The sequence below is a fragment of the Panthera onca genome, chromosome D1 (genome assembly GCF_046562875.1).
Source record: "Panthera onca isolate mPanOnc1 chromosome D1, mPanOnc1 haplotype 2, whole genome shotgun sequence".
Taxonomy (NCBI): domain Eukaryota; kingdom Metazoa; phylum Chordata; class Mammalia; order Carnivora; family Felidae; genus Panthera; species Panthera onca.
Genome location: NC_138348.1, coordinates 50,646,396 through 50,667,432, shown reverse-complemented (window position 1 = coordinate 50,667,432; position 21,037 = coordinate 50,646,396). Strand labels below are relative to the sequence as shown.

Here is a 21,037-nt window from a genome sequence, read left to right as displayed (position 1 = left end):
AAAGTGGGTGGGGGAGCATACTGGGGAAGACCATCTTTTGGGGCCCACCAAGTGTGAGGGCGTGGAGAGGGAGGTGGGCATCAACTATGTGGGGGGGGCGGCGCTGCACCTGGCTTTAGTTTCCTACTGACAATGAATAGTTGTGAATCTGTGGGAGTGTCCTCAGGATTTACTGAACGGGGCTGCCCTCAGGGGCTGAGACACAGGGAAGAGTTGCAGGGGAGATGGCTGCGCGCTGCTGTTTTCCTCCCTTTCCTAAAAAAATAAAGAGATGAGGAGACCACCTTTAGGTGGGCAGGATCAAGTTTGGTTTCCTGGAGGAATTATCTTGAAGAGAAGATGGGAATTTAGCAAAGAAAGCTGCTGGGTTGGGTATACAGCAGGAAAGCAATTGGTGCAGTCAATTAACGAACAATTAGAATCCGTCCACTGAGGACAAGACATTTGGTTGGGATGGGTGGAGGTTTTCCTGAGGGCTAGGATGGAAGTTAAAATTGCAACCCAGTAGGTTGAGTCCATGTGGTAAAGGGCATGAAGTGTAGGGGCTGATTGATGGTGAGCCTCCGAGACTTTTCTAAGCAGAAAAGTGCCTGAGCTGTGTTTGCATTCTCTCATTGGCTCCTCAGCTTTTTTCTCCTTTTAAGTTTATTTATTTTTGAGAGACACAGAGAGAATGAGCAGGAGTGGGGCAGAGAGAGAGAATCCCAAGCAGGCTTTGGTCAGCACAAAGCCTGATGCAGGGCTCAAACCCATAAATCGCCAGATCATGATCTGAGTCGAAACCAAGAGTTGGACGCTCAACTGACTGAGCGACCCAGGTGTCCCTCAGATTTTTTCAGTATCAGAATCACCAGAGGAGCTAGGTCAGGTTACAAAGGTCAGGCATCTGTGCTTGACTGGCTCTCCAGGTGACTCTGATGAACACCAGTGTTTGAGGACCACTGAGTTAGGTGAATCTTCAGTGCAAGGTGGGTGGACAGGGGTGCCTGGAGGCAGGCAGCCAGTTAGGAGGCTCTTGTAAGAGTCTAGGGTGAGGTAATGTGGGGACAGGTGAGGCTGTGGGAGCAGATGAGATCACCAGCAGTGAGCACTGGGCAAGAAGATGGTTTCTGGTCTGACTCAGCAGCACTTGGCTCCCCTGATTGCTTCCTTCTCCATCCTGAACCCTCTGTTTGGCTTCTAGGGCAGCACTTTCTCAATTCTCCTGGCTGCTCCCCCTTAGTCCCCTTTGTTGGTTCTTCTTCCTGATGGCTGCGTTGTAGTGTTCCAGAGAGTTCTGGGGCCTCTTGCTTTTCTTTTCCCTTTTCATTCTTTCTTCCTTCCTTCCTTTATCCCTCCCTCCCTCCCTTCTTTCCTTTCCTTTCCTTCCTCTCTCTGTCTCTGTCTCTGTCTCTGTCTCTGTCTCTGTCTCTCTTTCTCTGCACTACTTAGGTTACTTCATGCAGTTGTTTTAAATTCCATATCCATACAAATGGCTCCCAAATTCTCTCCACCCAAACTTCCCTCCCAACATTAGACTCATATTTCCAGTGTATCTTCCTAGGTGTCCTTAGGCATCTTAAACTGAACATTTCCAAAACCAGTCTCCTGATGACCCCTTCCCCTGCCTCAATGGTTTCTTCTGCAGTCCCTCCAACTCTCCCAGAGACTCAGGGCAAAAACCTTATAGTAATTCTGATTCCTCTCTCCCATGTCCACTCCATCAGTATAGTTTACCGGCTTTGCCTTCAACATATATCAAGAATGAGAACATTTACCACCATTATTCTGGTCCAAGCTACCTTCATCTCATGCCTGGTTTTCCTGTGTTCACTGATGCACTGCACCCCCACCAGCCCTGTTCATTTTCAGCCATAGTGTTCCTTTTTAACAAGGTATGTTATTCCTCCTGTGCTCAAAACCCTCCAGTGGATTCCCGTTTCAGAGGCAAAGTGGAAGAACGGTGTGCATCCTCAGGCAAGCTGCCCAATTTTTTGCTCATCAGCAAAGTGAGAGGATTCCTAAGTGGCACATGGGGATTACGTGAGACAGTGTTGGAGAAACTCCCAGCAAGTAGCTAACAGACACCTGCCCGAGAGGAGGAAGGAGCATGGAGTCTCTACTCTCTGCCAGGCACACTGCACATATTACTTTTTAAGTGTTTTGATTTTGATCACTACTATACATCTACACAATTTAAACAGTGAAATAATTGTATACGATTTGTTAAAACAGCTGTTGTCTCCCTGCCTACCCAACCCCATTGCTCTTCCTCAGAAGCAGCCACTTTACATTTCTTAGTATTTTTATCCATATTGCTGGGGGAAAAATGCTTGTTCTGCTGCTTTATTAATTGTTTTCAGTTGTCATTATCTAGTGACTTCTGAGTGCCCACTCCAGGAGGTGAGGAATCTGCTCCCTTTCCAGCCCCACCTCCACTGCCCACAACCACTTTTCATCTCTCTCCCGACCCCATGCTGCCCCTGCAGTTCCGGTTAGATTGCTACGAGGTGTTTCACTGTAAGGTTCATGGTTACTTTTACTTTTTGGTTTCCATGCAGTTCTTTTGTCATTGGCTTGAGTTTCAACTTTCTTGTCATTGAATTAAACAAATTCCTCCCCATATATAAATCTCTTTGGGTGTTCTGAAGCATGAGGTGTCCTGTTAATTTCGTGTTGCTGGAGAAATCTCTCCCAGAGCTTTCGGAAGCTCTCCAACATGGACCAGCTGTCCTTTTATGTTTGCTGCAGAGCTGTTGCCCTGGCATCTCCCTTATCTCTGCTAGCATATTCTCAGTGTCCCTGTGGGTTTATGTCTTTCAAAATAAATTTCTCAACTGTTGTTTCAGTGGGTAGCTAATTTAGATGTTTGGGTTCAATCTGCTGTATTTACCTGAGGTCTATCTTGTTTACTTTCACTGGTAGCAATGAGATTGGTTTTATCCTGATACAGATGAGACTGTTGAGTCTGAGAGGGGTTAAATAACTTGTCTAAAGATCCACAGTCATTATGCAGCAGAGTGCATGTTTTAACTCCAGACTGTGTTCTTTTTTCCTTTGTCCTTTGAAAAGAAAGGTGTTCTTGACTGATATGGGATGTGATTGAAAATTTAGGCTCCGCCATCAGTTTCCCTTGTGTCTTCTTCCATCTTCATTTTTTCTTAATACTGAAAATGGCTTTCTTGCTCTCTTATCCCAAAGAGATAAATTTCCTATATCCTTCTAAGAAGCTGTCTCCCAAGCAGAGGCATAGCAAGAGGGATTTCTTAAAATAACTGTTTAAGAGTGTTCTGGTTTATGGGCAATCTGTAAATTATGGGGAAAAGGCTTTGGTTGGTTGTGATAACACAACACTTCTTTACCACCTGATGGCCATTTGCAGAAGGAGGAGGTGTGTGATGAGTCCAAAGTTTGGTGGTGGTGGGTTCTTGGCTCAGGGTTCATTCTTCAGGCCTTGCCTTCTAGTTGGGGACACTGTCCCCACCCTACCCCACCCCCATCCCTTCATCTGGATGGAGCCGCCAAGGAATCCAATCCCAGATCTGGCTCAGTTGTGTCCATGGCACAGGAGACTCTGAAGGAGCAGGGGTACCAGGGACTCTGGATCTGTTCCTGATTCCTTCTCTGGTCCTGGCCAGTGCCAGCCTGCCCGAAACACTTGCAGCTCTAACCACTTTTACTAAAGGAAAAGTACTTTATAAAATGGAATGGAAGCTGGCAATTCAGTGTGGGTGGGATAAGTCAAGGCTACTTGCCCAAGACTTATCTGAATCAACAGTTCCTGCCTACTTCTGATTCTACTTTGCTGAACATGAAAGCTTAATGCACTATCTAAATCACGGCTTGCCTGAGAGTGCATCAGATAACGGGTGGCTAATTGAGGCTCACTTTCTAAATTTCAGAACCCTAATCCTACACCCTTATCAACTTCAAGGTGCCAAACTGACCTTTGCGTGGTGCAATTCATGTGGCTATGACGTCTGTCACCAGATACTGTCATTCTGAAACAAGACAGTTCCTCTCTATAGCTACAGGGTCATTTTCTGTCTGGCTGGTGGCAAAGAGGGTAAAGCTCTATGTTGGTGGGACATCATCTCAGATAGGAGGATGACAGCATCTAGAGAGGCCTGCAGGTGAAGGGAAGGGTGAATGGTGAATGGTGAATGGGCTACACTTTTTCTTAACATTCCCGGTTTCTTTTTGTAGCTAAGCGTGAGCTAGTCACTTGGTAAGAAGAGAAGCCTTCCTGTTCCTTCACCATCAAATGCAGGGCTCTGTTAATAGTCCAGGTGTCCAGAGAGAATGAAAACTGGTTGGGGCCACAACAGCTGTCACTGTACTAAGCTCCTTAAGAGCCATGTCATCCTCTGCCTGCTCCTCTCCTTCCTGGGCTGGGGGCACCTCCCCCCGCCCCCAGGGAGTCCCCCAGGCACACTATCTCTTGCCCCAGCATCCACGCTGTGACAGGCCCCTGGCTGGCTGCTATAGCTCCCCTCTCATTGGTAGAGAACATGATTTCACTTCCACTCCCCACCACCTGCTTAGAAGTTGCCCTGCTTTTCGCTTGCGCCTTTGGGGTGCTTCTGGAATCCGACTCTCTCCCGGCCCCTTTGGGTCATCGCCTCTTCACCTAGCTTCTCTCCAGGAGGCCTCCAGGCATTCAACTTCTGGAGCTTCGTGCACGTAAGCTCCACATCCCTGATGAACCCAGGCTCCCAGTGGAGGTGCTGTGCCCCTGCAGGGATGAACAGACACTGAATGTGGTGTGTGACATGTGTGCCTCTGAGGCTCCAACCTCCCTGAGGGCAATGATTGTCCCATCGTGTGTTAATGACAGGAGTTCTAACCTCAACAGTGGTCAGAGGAGAAAATGCCTACTAGGTGCCAGAATAGGAATGGTTGGTGACCTTGTGGCTTCCCTGTTCTGAGAGTGTCTGTGCTCACAGATGGGGGCCTGAGGCCTCACATTGATGGCATGTTTGGCCCTTCAAAAGTCTCTCTGTACCCCATGCCACTGACACCTCACAGCTGCCCTGTGACAGAAGCTGGCAGGGCCCCTTCTTACAGGTGTCCTGCCATCACCTGAGACCCAGCAGGTCTGGAACTGAGCTCATCAGCTGCCCTAAGCAGGTCTGGCTTCTGAGCACTCACAACCTTACCGGCCCCGGGCTCCTGGGTTTTAAATATGATACACCTTTGACTCATGTGTCACTTCACACCACCTCCCATGGGTCCACCCAACCTGCTCTTTGCCAAGTACAAACTCATCCCTGGGCAGAAGGCCTGTGGGCCTCCTCTTATGGCCCTTCTGTTGCAGGGGGTTGTAGCCTGGACCCTCCAGGCTTGGCACCTTCTAACTGTCCTCTCCCTTCTACCCTGGTAGTAAGGCCCCAAATGGGGCCTGCCTATTAAAATACGAGATCTTCTTAAAGATCTGATATGTTTACATCTGAGGCCACTTGGTTTGTTGTGCACTGGCAGTGGGTGTGATTCCCAAGCTCCTCTTATTAATTGCCCTCGTTACACTTATGTGAATTCTGTGACAGGTTTTGACTCATCATGAGCAGCTGGATGCTCTGGTGTAATCTCATCAACCACTTTGATATTTGCCAATTACATCCTGCCCTTACATGCTTCTCCACCCTTCCATCCCCTCTGCCTGGAATAGCATTCTCCCACTTATCTTCTGGGAAAACTTCTACTCATCCTTCAAGACCCAGAGAAACTGCATACCGGCCTCTATCAGCTTACCCCATACTGTGTCATCGTTAATTTGTTTATACTTTTGTCTTCACTAGACTGCATGGTCCGTGGGGACAGAGACTAGGTCTGATTTGTCAATATCTCCCCAGTACCCAGCACAGCAGGGTTCGGGGAAAGTGGGTGAAAGGGATCTATCAATTTATTCACAAGTATTCACTCATAAGCTTCCTTGTGCCAGGCACTGTGCTGGGCACTGGGCATATAGGGGTGAACAAGGCAGACAGGGCCCCACTGCCTCCATGGAGAGGGTGAGCAAGGCCAGTTGGCAAGCATACAAGTATACGGACGAGATACTTTGGAACTGCTGCACTTGGAAGGGGCTGCTATAGATGGAGGTGTGCAGGGAAGGCCTGTCTCAGATGACACATGGGAGCTGACACCCGGAAGATGAGAATAAATGAGCCATGCAGAGAGCTGGGAAAGCGAGCTCAGGGCTGAGTGGATAGCAGGTGTGAAGTTTCAGAAGAAGACATGGTCTTGGAGTATCGGTGGGGGGAGGGGGGTGGCGCACAGAAAGGAGGCCAATGCTGTTGGAACATGACCAATGGAGAGAGCAATATGGGGTTGGCCTGGCCGGATCCTACACTGTCTCTTTTGAAGGTCCCAGTGAGTGAGCAGTGTGGACTTCTCCTTAGGAGTAGTGGGAAGTCCTCAGAGGGAACTATTTCAGACCTTTAATATCTCTGAACAGGTGGGAATGTGTGGATTATTGACCTGCAATAATTGTGTGTGATTGTGTGCCCTTTTCCTGCTACCTCTACTCTCATCCCCCAAACCCCCAAGCTTACTTCTATTCAGCCCATGAGATCTGCACATGTTTGGGGTCTCTAGTGGCCTGGGCTGCTCTTCTCAGCAGTGGCAGCTCTGTCCCTTGCTGCAGCCTCCTGTAGTAGCTCCTGCCACAACCTTGAGGTGCTGATGAGGCTCCCACCCCCTCTGCAGGCTCCCGTTCTCATGCCCCTGCATTGATTGTGCAATGGCCCTTGGACTGCCGAGGCTCAGTGCCTGTTCCCAGACCTTCCTTGGCCTTTGCTCCTATGAATCACTGCCCTCCCTCTCCATACAAATAGTTGCTTATCTCTCTTTGCCATGCCTACCTCCTCCAGGGGAGCCAGCCTCTTGGACTTACCTGGGTTCTCTGTTCCTGAGCCTACCTCATTTAGTTTAAAGTCTCTCATCCAGTGCACTGTCCTGGCACAAATACATCCTGAGATCGTTGCCTCACTTCAAAAACAAAAACAAAAACAGCTAACATATGTTGAGCACTCACTATCTGTAAGGAAATGTACTGAGTACTTTCTATGAAATATTAATTCCTCATTTCATCATGACATCAACCTGGTGTGTTAAGTGCTGGTATTATCCACATGTTACAGATGAGGATACTGAGGCTCAGAGATCACATAGTAAATGGTAGAGCAGGGTTTGAACCCAGTCTATTTTAACAGCTACTGCCTGGTATAGTCCAATGTGGTTCTTTGTAGTCCTAAAATCTTTATCCATACCATCTCCAAAGCCACTTCTCTGTGGCTGCTCACTTTCCTTTCTTCCCTTTGAAAGTCCAACATCAACAGGGGACAGGAGCCGAGACCCCCAGGACCCTCTGTTTCCTGACCCGGGCCATCCTTGGGTAGAGGAGCCAGGCCGGTTCTCCACAGCACTTATGCCCGTTGGACACATGCACAGGCTTTGCTGAAGGAGCAAACAACAGCTCCTGCCTGCCATTTATAGGTGTGAACTAGGGATTACAAATACAGTTGTCGCTCCCTGCCACCAGGGAGTGGGTGGGAAGCAATAAAACGAGAAGAGGCTGCAGGAAGACAGTTTAGCTGAAAGACCGTTCGTAGAGGCAGCGTTGTCCAGAGATAGAACCAATTGCCATCTCCGTTAGACGGGAGACTCAGCCTGGGGGGAGGGTGGCCTTTGTGTCCTGGGAGAAGCTCTTCAGTCCTGGGGAGGTGGGATGCTGCACTTTGCGTGGTGTTGGGTAGTCTAGAACTAAGATGGTGAGAGGAATTTTCCAGGTTCCTGGGACGGAGCTCTCCCCACAACAGTGTGTCCGCTAGGCCAGGCACTTTTGACCATCCAGGAAAGTGGCAGCCGAGGACTCTCGGCCTGGATCACACTTACCCGACGAAGGCGTTGCAGGTGAGGGACAGATGCGGCTCTAAGACAAACGTGCCTCCTGAGACTCCTGACGCCCGCTTGCTGCAGGGCACGTCCTCACTGAGTCCCTTTATCCAACTCGTAAGGGAGATTCCCCCGTGCTGGCTGCAGCTTCTGGAACCTGGGACTATAATGGCGGCTCTTAATCTCAGATGTGAATGGGATAGTGTGCTAAAGCCGCGGGAGACGGATCACTTGCGCCAGGAGGGAGAGGCTCTAGAGACGGCAGAACCGGAGGGTGGCCGGCTCGGATTCTTGCTAGAGAGGCCCACGTGATGTTGAAAGAGGAGGGTTTGCGGTCTTGCCTGCGTAATGTGGGCCTCTCTGCAACTTTTCCTTTGTCCTGTGCTTGAACTTTCAGTAAGACAAGAAGAAGACTGAGGGGAGAGGAGCCATGGCTTCGGATGCCAGTCACGTGCTAGAAGCTGCCCTGGAGCAAATGGACGGGATCATTGCAGGTACGGTCAGGGGGTCAGGGGGTCCCAACAACTGATGGCTCATCCTCTACACCTCAAAGACTGTTTTCTCTCATTCCACCTTTCTTTCTGGCACAGCGAGAAGCCCCTTGGTTGATTTATTTGATTTTATTGTGCATGCCATCTCTTTTTTTGAGTTCAGACTTGTGGAACACCTTGATCCCTGGCATGAGGTTAGGTCTCTGCCGAGGCAGTGTGGGTGTGCCATACATTAGCACACTTTGGCTCCTGGCCGAGAGGCAGTTTGGGTGCATTAAGATTGTTTTTACTGTAAATTTGTCCGAGGTTTTACTGTAAATTTGTCAGAGTACAACTTGGCCTATCACAGGTGAGCTGAGACAAAACTCAGAGTCTGGAGACCTTGGTGCCTCATGCGGGTGTCCACTCCCTTCCCCAGCTGGTCTCCAGTGTGCTTGGGAATCAGGAGGCAGTTTGGTATGAATTCACCTCCTCACCTAAAGAATGTTCCTTATGCCATATTGTTTCTTACCTGTTTGGCCATTGTTTGACTTCAGGTCCACATTAGCCATTTAAGAATAGTCCCCAGAAAAGATCCGATGAAACTGATTAATTGGAAAGGAGCACCAGTGGGCTGTTTGGGCTGATTAACTCTTTGATGGTGGTGGGGTGGGGGGAACCCAAGCCCGTACTGATTACAATAAACCTCTCATTGAAAATCTTTCTGGAAGGCTCCAAGGTCCTCTTTCTGCCCTGACCAGATGACAAGTCAGGGGCCTTATTTGCTGACTGGCCATGCTTCTTTGAGACTTTGCTCCTCTCTGTGCAGAGCTGCGGCTGGAGGAGTTCGGGGACGAGGGCTTGGGCTGAGTGTGGCTAAAGCCTAGGATGTGCATGGGCACTGGACACCGCCCCTTGCCGGGCAATTGCTTTTCCTTCCACCCTGTGAGGACAGTCTGATTCACCGAGGGTTGTGGGTGTTGGCACCTGGGTGGGAGAGGCTGTGTGTTGAAGCTTCTTCACGTTCTTGGTGGCGCTGTAACATGTCCTAGCTGTCATCTGTCAGGCTCCTCATTTCTCAGTGAACATAAGAGCTCTTGAGAGGCCTGATAATGTTCTGCTTCTCCAAGGCTCTACAGATTGGGATGTCCTGTTCTAGGTTAGGGCCTCCAAAACCCCCTTGAAAGGAAACAGTCAAGAGTGCGGATTTCCTAGCAGTCCTTGTAGAGTCTCATCTGGAAGCCATCAGGGGCTCATGTGCAGTGGGATCAGAGCCACAGGGTCAGGCCCTCCGACCTCAAAGCTCTTGGATGGCTGTGAAAGCTGAATGGACACCTTCTAAAGAAGACAGCTGGTGTGGGGCCAGTCCTGCTTCCTGCCTCCTAATTTCTCCACATTGGCATTCCTAAAATGATGAAGCCTCTAGCAAAATACGCTGTCTCTGAGAGAGCAGCATGTGACCATCAGGGCTTTGCCTTAACCCAGGATCTGCTGGTGAGGATCTGGGATGGACAAAGAGGAAGGGCCCTGGGACTGGGTGGTACAGAACCCAGGAGGCCCATCCCCCTGCATTTCCAGCACAAACTGCTCCCTCCTTCTCTTTCCTTCATCATCCACACTGGCTGCTTCCTTCTAGAAGGGCTCCTTGGGCAGCTGTGCCTGGAACAGTCTACATTCTAAGGCATTCTTTGCAGATTGGTCAGGAGAAACACCTGCAGACAGACTTCTTGGATCAAATCCTGCCTCTACAACACCCTATTTACCTGACTGTGCCTCAGTTTCCTCACATTTAAAATGGGAATAATCATAGTACCCTCCTTAGAAGGTTGCTATGCTTACATGCATAAGGTGCTGAGAACAGTGCCTGGCACGTAGTAAGCCCTATAAAATGTTAACTTTTGAGAAATTAATGAGGGATTAAAAAAATCTTTATTATGTTACGTCTTTAGAGACATGTTAGAGTTCTTATTTATTCAGGGCCTTGTTTCACCCATTTGTGTTTTGTGTTTTTCATTGCATAAGGCTTGTGCGGGCCTTGCTAGACTCGCCTGGGATTTGCAAGATTAATGCATGGTCTTCTGAGTGGTCTCTGTGCTGTTGCCCCTGTTGGTGGCACTGTAACATGTCCTAGCTGTTATCTGTCAGGCTCCTGGCCCTTTTTACCCTCTGTCTCCCACAAAGCAGCAGAGCCATCCTTGAAACTCACTTCAAACCACAGATTCCTCTCTCCAAAGCTTGTCAATGGCTTCCCATCTCAGGATAAAATCTGAAGTCCTCAGCAGACCCAGCCCTTCCATACATGATCTGGTCTTTGACTGCAAGTATGGCCACACCTCCTACCACTTTCCTCCTGGCTTATCTCCCTTTAGCCCACACACTGGCTGTCTCAGGACCTTTGTGCGTGCTGCCCCCTTAGCTGGAATGCCATCCTCCAGATACCCTCAGATATGATCGCTGCTGAAATGTCACCACATCACAGAGGTCCCCCCTGACCCTCTCTAATTAGCATCTTTTCCTCCCACCACTCTGTCCTCATATCCTGTTTATATTTCTTTATAGCACTTTTCACCACCTGACCTATTACATTCACATTTGCCTCCCCGTGTGTATCGTCAGCCTCCCACACCAGATTGTAAGTTTCATGGGGACAGAGGCTTTGCTGCTCCATCCCTAGTGCCTCCGTTGGTCCGCAGCACATATTAGGTGTTTAATAAGTATTTGTCACATACACGTTTTATTTACTTTTGTGAATAGGCTCTCCTTTTTAGGGCGCAGTTGTTAGTTTATATATATATATATATATATATATATATATATATCCTTTTACCTGTGTACTGAACTTCATTTATTCTTTTCTTGGTATCTTTCACTGATTATTCTGGAATAACAAAGCACTAATTGTTTTTTTTTTTGAAGATTCAGTGATTGGCATGTCTGTGAACCATCTCTCAAGTAATAATTGGCTCACACAGACATTTGACAGGAGCTATTTGGCAGATAATTGAACATTGAAGTAATTAGTGCATGTCTGGAGGGTATATATTCTATGCCATTTGTGATGAAAAGAATGATAATTATTGAATACCTTTGTGCAGGATACTCTTCTGCAAGATTATTAATACCCTCCTCATATTCAAGGTGGTTGGCCCAAACTAGATCTAAGAGCTTAAGAGTTTTTGTGGTTGTGGGGCACCTGGGTGCCTCATTCAGTTAAACATCGGACTTCAGCTCAGGTCATGATCTCTCGGCTCGTGACTTCGAGCCCCTCATTAGGCTCTGTGCTGACAGCTCAGAGCCTGGAGCCTGCGTCGGATTCTGTGTCTCCCTCTCTCTCTGCTCCTCCCTGGCTTGCACTCTGTCTCTCTCTCTCCCTCTCAAAAGTAAATAAACGTTTTAAAAATTTTTTTCTAAAAAGAGATTTTATGCTTGTTAATGTGGAGTAGGGAGTTAGACCGTTGAGGTTTGAATTCCAGCTCAGTCACTTAGGACTGGCCGTGGGATCTTTAGGCAGATTGTTTAATCCCTCTGAGCTCAGTTTCCTCATATATAAAATAGTGATAATTGTACCTATCTCATATTATTGGGAGGATTAAATTAATGGAGGTAAGGCACTTAGTGCTCAGTTGGTATAAGTTAGTTTGTTTTGTTGAGGTTAGCACTGACATTATGATTTTTACCACGTAGGGTCGCAGTGCTGGATTTCCAGTCTAGGGCCATCTGAGTTTCTTCTGGGCTGCTTTCATGCCTGCACTGGTTTTATGATGCTGTGTAGCGGAGTTCTGGGGGCTCTGTGAAGCCATTTGAGAGAAAAGTTACCTGGGAACGGGGTCCGGTTCAGTTCTTGCTCCTGGTCCCCTAGCCAGAGTGACTTTGCTCTCTTCTCTCTCAGACGCATGAGACTTCCAAGTGAGGGTTCCTCTGCTGAAAGGGTGGCAGCTAAGAGAAAATTTGAAAACCGTGGTATCACATCATGATGCCACAAATCCTGCAGAAATGACATTTCTCTGTGAACATTTAAATCGTCCTTTCTGTATTTCTATTCACCTATTAATTTGAAGTCGAATGGTGTCACGTGATGCCAACACTACCAAAACACAATTGCTTTTGCATCCATTAAGTTGCTCAAATGAGCACCCAAGGACTGTGTTCTCTCACTTTCTGAAAACACAGTTACCACTTTATTTCAATGGAAGAAACTTTTGTAGGCTTCCTGCACACCCCATATCGCAAGCATTTATGCAAAAACAACATGGATTCCTCCTAAAAGGACAGTTCCTTCAACAATGATGATTCTTAGGCACAACACTATATGACAAGAGATTTCCCTTTATTAATTACTCTGGAGTATGCTAGGCTCAGGTTCACTTTCCAAAACTCCTTCCTAGAAGAGTATACTTAGGGCATGTGATCTCAGTATTTATGTAAGTAGGTCTTTAATGGGGAAAAAAGAATATTCTCCTTCCTCCAAATCAATGTAAACAATGCAAACACTACAGGAGATTATCACTACTGTAAACAACCAGGCCAGAAATACCCTGAGAGGACATCCTGATGCACAAGTGTCAAATTTACTTGTCTCCGAGCCGCGGTGTGGTGACCCTTATCTCAGGGCACTTGGTGGCTCTGGAGGTGTGAGGAAAAGAAATCCCTTGCCAGCAGAAACAGGACCATTAAATGAAACTCCTTACATGGTTGAATTTTTGAAACCCGAATGGGTGTTTCCTGGGTATGACTGTGCTTGATTGGAGCCCTAAAATTCTGTGCCAGAAAGTTGGAAGGAGGTGACTGAAAGACCCCAGAACCCTTGTTAAAAATGATGTTTCTAGTACAAAAGACCACTGTTGTAGCTTCCGGTACGATGTTAACCTTTGCTCTTGCTCCTGATTAATCCCTGTGATTCGGCCCACAAATAATACTATAATTGAATTACACTGTTGACTGTTGAAATTGAACCACATATTGCTTAAGTACATTGCCCTGCATGACCCAGGGCAACTGCCACATATGCTCATTTTGCATCTGGCTTAATTTGTGGGCTGACAGGTTCAGTGGCTGCTCTGGGAGGCCATTTCTGCAGTAGTACAGAGAAGCCCATGGTCATAACACAGATGGCCACTCATTCCTCTTCACCATAGCAGGGGGTCGTTCATGCAGTCATCTGCAAGCTGTACCCATCGATGAGGAAGAGTTAAAAGGGGCCCGTTTTGTGACAGTTTTAAAAAGAGGTTGCTCTGGGCCTTGCTGTGAACTCTGATTAGTGTCTGGTGTTTCTTTCTTTCTTTCTTTCTTTCTTTTTTTTTAAGATTTAGATTTGGGGTAGAGTAAGTTCTGGTCAAGACTGAGATTATTCACTTTGACTGATGAATGGCTGTGGCATTGAAGGCTGCTGATCAGTCCATGCTCTGCACATGCTGTTAACTGGTCTGGTCCAGGTCCTCTCTGAGGTAGATCGGCATATAGCAGTCATGAGTAAGGGGGTGGGAGAACCTAACCTTGCCTGCTTCCCACTCAAGATTCAGGTGGAGAGCACTGTGCTCTGATTCTGACCTGGAGACGGTCAGAGTGGAAGTTTGGAGGTGACCAGGGGCCTGAGCTATCAAGACCATCTATCCTTTGTGTAAAGAGGTCGGAATGGCCCATGGTGGCAAGCACTGTTCAACAACCATCGTTTGGATTTTTCCCCTTGCTACAGAGCACTCCTCCCCTCCTTCAGGGCTGCACAGCCTCATTTTCTGTTCCCCGAAAGAGTCTGAGTAAAACTGGAATTCTCACTTGTTCCTTAAATACCTGCTCTAGTTGTAGGTATCGGAACTGACATACAAAACCATGTAGCCTGGTATTTTCTCCTTGAAAGATTTCCTGTTTTTAATGGTTAGAAACAGGTTTTAACTTCTTAGTTGAGTTTTGGCAAGTTGCATTTTTCTAAAAATTTGTGCATTTTACTAAGATCTTTCATTTTGTTAGCATAAGCATGGCTGTCATATTTTTTAAAGATCTGCTATACCTGTTGTGTATTCCTAATAGTGCTTCATTATGCCCTCTATTTTTTGATCAGTCTTACCCAGGGTTATCTTTATTATTATTATTTTCAAAGAACTGACTTTGCTGATGACTTTCCATCGTATGTGTGTGGCATGTTTATTATTTATTCTGTAAATACATAAATATGTATATGTATTAGTCCAGGTTGTCCAGAGAAACAAAATCAATAGTGTGTGTGTGTGTGTGTGTGTGCACGTGCGTGCATGTCTGTGTGTATGTGTGCCTGTCCATGTGTGTTTAGAGAAAGAGATCTCTGAGAGAAAGGTTGGTTGACTGATTGATTTTAAGGAATTGACTCACCTGATTATGAGAGCTAGCAAGTTCAGTCTCTCCAGGATAGGCCAGCAGGCCAGAGACCCAGGGAAGAGCCCATGTTGTAGTTCCAGACTGCAGGCCAGCTGCTGGCAGAATTCCTTCTTCTTCCAGGGAGATCTGTCCTTTTTCGTTATGACCTTTCACCAATTTGATGTTATGGAGAGCAATCTGCATTAGATACAACCTACTAGTTTCAATGTTAATCTTGGCTAAAAAATACCTTCACAAACATCTAGACTAAGGTTTGGCCAAATACTGGGGTACTCTGGCCTAGCCAAGTTGACACATGAAATTAACCACCACAGTATATGTGAATAAATATGCATTCTGTATCTATACTTAATATATATTCATATTTAACTTACTTGAATGGTTTTTGTCATTTTCTTCTCTGCTTACCTAAATGTATCTATTCTCTTTTAGAAACCAAATTAAGGAGCATCTGGGTGGCTTAGTTGGTTAAGCGTCCAACTTTGGCTCAGGTCATGATCTGGTGGTTCTTGCGTTTGAGCCCTGCATCGGGCTCTGTGCTGACAGCTCAGAGCCTGGAACCTGCTTCAGATTCTGTGTCTCCCTCTCTCTCTGCCCCTCCCCCCCCTCAAAAATAAATAAAACATTAAAAAAATTTTTAACCGAATTAAAAAACCAATCAATAATAATATGTTTTCAATTGACTGCTAACTTCCATGTGTTGTGGTTAAGTGGTCTCTAATACTTATTCTTTGGAATTTATTGATACTTGCTTTGTGGCCTTGATTAGAGCACTGTCAGCTTTCATTAATGTCCCAGGTGTTCTGGAAAGGTGTGTACATTCTCCCAATTGTCAGCTGCAATGTTCTGTATTTGTTCATTACATCCACTTTGTTTAAATCTTTGCTATCATTACAGATTGTTTTGGTCTGCTTGATCTCATCAGTTTCTTAGAAATACATATTAAAATTCTACTAGGTGGTGGATTTTGTCTCCCTATAACTCTGAGTATTTTGCCTTATATTTTGAAGCTGTGTTTTGTATTATATGAATACACTTTTAGAGTTCTACCTTCCCGGTGAACACTTTTATCAGCATAGAGTAACACTCTTCATCTCTGGCAATGTTTTTTGTCTTGAAGAGTATTTTTTCTCATGTTAATCTGTCCATTCCAACTTTGTTTTGGTTTTTCTTGGTGTTATATTGGTATTGACCTTCTTCCATCCTTTTTCAGTATCAAGCTTTCAGTGTGCTTTTGTTTTAGATATATCTTTTGCCAATGGGATATAGGTACCCTTTTACTTTTTAACCAGTTTAACAATACCTGTCTTTCAACCAGCCGGTGTCGTCTGTATACATTTATTTTGATGATTAATTCATCTGACCATTTTTCAACAATCTTATTGTCTGATTTCTACTTGTCTCACACTTTCTGGGCTTCACTCGCCCCCCTCTTTTTTTTTTTTTAAACATCAAATTATTTGTATGTGTTCTTATTCCAGATTCCAGGCCCAGTTTCCTTCTGCAGGGTAGGCTTCTCTACTTTACTGAAGGTGTTGCCCTTTTGTATCCTGGCTTCGTGCAGAGGTCTCCCATCTGACCTCTCCCTTGGATCAGGCCTAAACTTTGTCTCCTGTCCCCCCAAGTGGTCTGTGGCCCAGGTGTTAGACTGTCAGGGAACCGGCAGTGGCATACTGGATAAACACCAGTTCAGATGCTCTCTTTCCCTTGAGGTTCTGAGCTCTGAAGATTTCCTTCAGTTTAGCTGCTTAAAAAGGTGTGTGCACATGGGTTTTTGAATTTTGGGGTGTCCTTCGAGGGTTTTCTCTGTACAACTAGTCTGCCACTGCCGGCCCCTTGGCTGCTGTGATGCTGTCCTTTTTTGGCTCACCATCCCCTTCTGCCATCTTCAGAGCGAGTGGTGACAGGTCGAGTCCTCAGGTCGTGTCCCTCTGACCCAGTCATCTGTGTCCCTCTTCTTATTTAACTGGAAACCTGTATCTCCCCCTCCTTTTCACCCATTTTGCCCAGTCCCCAAACCCCCTTACCTCTAGCAACCATCAGTTCTCTGTATTTGTAGGTCTGATTCTGCTTTTTGTTTATTCATTTGTGTGGTTTATTTTCAGATTTCACATGTGAGTGAAATCATATGGTATTAGCCTTTCTCAGTCTGACTTATTTCATTTAGGATAATGCCCTCTAGGTCCATCCATGTTGTCGCAAATGGCATGATCTCACCCCTTTTTATGGCTGTGTAATATTCCTTTATACATGTCACATTTTCCTTATCCATTCATCTATCCATGGACACATAGGTTGCTTCTGTATTTTGGTTATTGTGAATAATGCTGTAATAAACACAGGGGTACGTGTACCTTTTTGAATTAGTGTCTTTGTTTCTTTGGGTAAATACCCAGTAGTGGAATTCCTGAATCGTATGGTAATTCTATTTTTAATTTTTTGAGGAAACTCCATACTGTTTTCCACAATGGCTGCAGCAGTTTACATTCCCACCAACAGGATATGAGGGTTCCTTTTTCTCCACATCTTCGCCAATACTTATTATTTCTTGTCTTTTTTATTTTAGTCATTCTAATAAGTATGTGGTCAGTTTGAGGGGAAAAATATTTCATATGTGCTTGAACACGGTGTGCCATCTCTCGTTGTTTGGGACAGAGTTCTTTGTCCTTTGTTGTTCTATTGTATCACTTCATTTTTTATTTCCTGTTTAGCTCTGCTTGATCTGTCATTTCCTAGGTTAGATGGTCACAACATGCTCTCTTTTTTACACACCATGGGATTTGGTTTTTAAAATTTGTGTTTGAGATTCGTGTGTCCAAGTTCCTCAGTGAGAAGGCCTGGAATCCCCTACATTGTGCTCAGGACTGCTGAGCTGTGTGGTTCTGGGGGCGCCATGTACACTCTGGACTACAGGTTGTGCTGGCAAGTTCTCTGTATTATATAAGCTGGGAGCAGTCCCTTCCAACACTCAAACAAAATAGAGCAGAATTTTTCACTTCTTGAAGGTTTGATAGAACTTACTTGTAAAAACACTCGGCCTGAAATGTTCTTTGGAAAAGAAATTTAAATTATGGTTCAAATGCTTCAAACTATAGTTTAAATTATTTATTTTACAGGACTATTCAGATGATTTTTTATTTGTTTTTATCATTTTATCTAGTTAATGTGTGTGTGTGTGTGTGTGTGTGTGTGTGTGTGTGTGTGTCTTAAATTTGTTTTTGGTTTTGTCTTGCTGGCCTTTGTTGTTGTTTTTAATCTCTGCTAGAAAGTTAAATGTCTATTACTATTCTTTTAAGGCTCATACTTATATATTTAACATGCCTCTTTACCATGAAGGCTAGAGATAAATATCTTTAAAGAAGAGTAATGCTTCATCATTAATACATGACTCTTAGAACGCTTTGATTTCTATCAGTGCCCCATTGTCCACATTATTTTTGTGCAGAGTTCTAATGTCATCTTAATCCATATCCTCCAAATTATTATGTTTTTTAATTGGCAGTGTTTATTCTGTTTAACAAATAATTTTAACACAGTTGGTTCTTTCATCCCACACCTTTTTGCTTGCCATAGTTTCTTTCTTCATGAAGTAGATCCTTTAAAATTAATTCAGTAATAAATTGCATGAGTCATCATCTGAAACATGTACTCTTTTTATTCTCTTTTAAAAGTTTATTTATTTTGAGAAAGAGAGAGAAAGAGCAGGCGCGTGTGTGCACTAGCAGGGGAGGGGCAGAGAGAGAGGGAGAGAATCCCAAGCAGGCTCTGTGCTGTCAGCGCAGAGCCCATCCTTGTTTTATTCTTAATCTTGAGTGACAGGTTTTCTAGAAGTTGTAGATGAGGGGCGCCTGGGTGGCTCAGTCAGTTAAGTGTCTGACTTCGGTTAAATGTCTGACTTCAGTTCAGATCATGATCTCCCGGGTTTTGAGTTTGAGCCCTGTGTTGGGCTCTGTGCTGACAGCTTGGAGCTTGGAGCCTGCTTCGGATTCTGTGTCTCCCTCTCTATCTGCCCCTCCCCTGCTCACACTCTGTCTCTCTCTCTCTCTCAAAAATAAATAAGCATTAAAAAAAAGAAGTTGTGGATGATATTTTATGGTCATTGATCATATATAATGGAATATTACTCAGCCATAAAAAGAATGAAATCTTGCCATTTACAACAACATGGATGTATCTAAGGAGTATAATGCTAAGTGAAATAAGTCATTCAGAGAAGTATGTTAACTGTACTGAAATTACAATTTTTCTAAATTGTAAATATATACATGTGAATAAATATATACATGTGTGTGTGTATATATATATATATATATATATACACACACGTATATACATATATATGTGTATATATCTCACATCTTCTTTATCCTTTCATCTATTGAGGGATACTTGGGCTGATTCCCTAATTTGGCTATTGCAAATAATATTGCAAAAAACATAGGACTGCATATGTCTTTTTGAATTAGTGTTTTCATAGTCTTTGGGTAAATACCCAGTAGTGGAATTACTGAACCATATGGTAATTCTATTTTTAATTTTTTGAAATGCCTCCATACTGTTTTTCCATAATGGCTATACCAGTTTGCAATCCTATCAGCATTTCACGAGAGTTCCTTTTTCTTCACATCCTCACCAACACCTGTTGGTTCTTATGTTTTTCATTTTAGCCATTCTGACCAGTGTGAGGTGGTATCTCAGTGTGGTTTTGATTTACATTTCCCTAATGATGAGCAATGTTCAGCATCTTTTCATGTGTCTGTTGGCCATCTGGATGTCTTTGAAGGTCTGCTCACGTCTTCTGCCCATTCTTTAATTGGATTATTTGGGGATCTTTTGGTGTTAAGTTGTGTGCAAACATCTTCTCCCATTCAAAAGGTTGTCTTTTAGTTCTGTTGATTGTTTCCTTTGCTGCGCGGAAGCTATTTATTTGTTTGTTTGTTTATTTAAGAGAGCAAATGGGGGAGGGGTAGAGAGAGTGGGGTGAAAGAGAATCCCAAGCAGGCTTCACGCCGACAGCGCAGAGCCTGATGTGGGGCTCAAACTCAAGAACTGCGAGACCGTGACCTGAGCCGAAACTAAGTTTTGGATAGTTAACCAACTGAGCTACCCAGGCGCCCCAGAGGCTTTTTATTTTGATGAAGTCCCAATAGTTTATTTTTGCTTTTGTTTCCTTGCATCTGGAGACATATCTAGAAAACTGTGTCTATGGCTTATGTCAAAGAGGTTACTGCCAGTGTTCTCCTCTAGGAATTTTATGGTTTCAGGTCTCACATTTAGGTCCTTAATCCAATTTTGAGTTTATTTTTGTGGTATAAGAAAGTGGTCCAGTTTCATTGTTTTGCATGTAGCTGTCCAATTTTCTCAGCACCATTTGTTAAAGAGACTGTCTTTTTCCCATTGTATATTCTTATCTCCTTTGTCATAGACTAATTGGCCATATCATCATGGGTTTATTTCTGGGCTCTCCATTCTGTTCTATTGACCAATGTGTCTATTTTAGTGCCGGTACCATACTGTTTTGAGTATTGCAGCTTTGTAGTATAACTTGAAATCTGGGATTGTAATACCTCCAGTTTTGTTCTTTTTCAAGATCACTTTGGCTATTTGGGGTCTTTTGTGGTTCCACACAAATCTAGGGATTATTCCAGTTTTGTGAAAAATGCTATTGGTATTTTGATAGGGATTGCATTAAATCTGTAGATTGCTTTGGGTAGTATGGATATTTTAACAATACTTGTTCTTCCAATCAATGAGCATGGAATATCTTTCCATTTGTTTGTGGTTTCCTCAACTGTTTTCATCAGTGTTCTATAGTTTTCAGAATACAGGTCTTTCACCTCCTTGGTTGAGTTTATTCCTAAGTATTTTATTTTTGGTGCAATTGTAAATAGGATTCTTTTCTTAAGTTCTTTCTGCTGCTTCATTTTTTGTATGAGAAATGCAACAGATTTCTGTATATTGATTTTGTATCGTACAACCTTATTGAATTCACTTATCAGTTCTAGTAGTTTTGGGTGGAGTTTTTCAGGTATTTTATATATAGTTTCATGCCACCTGCAAATAAGATAGTTTTACTTCTTAGTTACCAATTTGGATTCCTTTGTTTCTTTTTGTTGTCTGATCACTATTGCTAGGACTTCCAGTAGTATGTTGAATAAAAGTGGTGAGAGGGGACATTCCTGTCTTGCTGCTGATCTTCGGGGGAAAGCCCTCAGTTTTTCACTATTAGGTATGATATTAGCTGTCGGTTTTTCATATATGGCCTTTATTATGTTGAGATCTATTCTCTTTAAAACTACTTTGTTGAGGGTTTTTATCATGAAGGAATGTTGTGCTTTGGAAAATGC

General features: G+C 44.5%; 1 protein-coding gene across 4 annotated transcripts in view; it reads left to right on the top strand.

Moving 5' to 3' along the window:
- Nucleotides 1-21,037, top strand: part of PPFIBP2 (PPFIB scaffold protein 2) — a 146,673-nt gene that overhangs the window by 23,416 nt on the left and 102,220 nt on the right. For all 4 annotated transcript variants that reach the window (XM_081790317.1, XM_060605894.3, XM_081790318.1 and 1 more), the window contains exon 2: nucleotides 8,270-8,366. In XM_081790317.1, coding sequence (XP_081646443.1) covers nucleotides 8,303-8,366 — 64 coding nt within the window. In that variant the 5' untranslated portion in view covers nucleotides 8,270-8,302. The remainder of the gene's footprint in view (nucleotides 1-8,269; nucleotides 8,367-21,037) is intronic.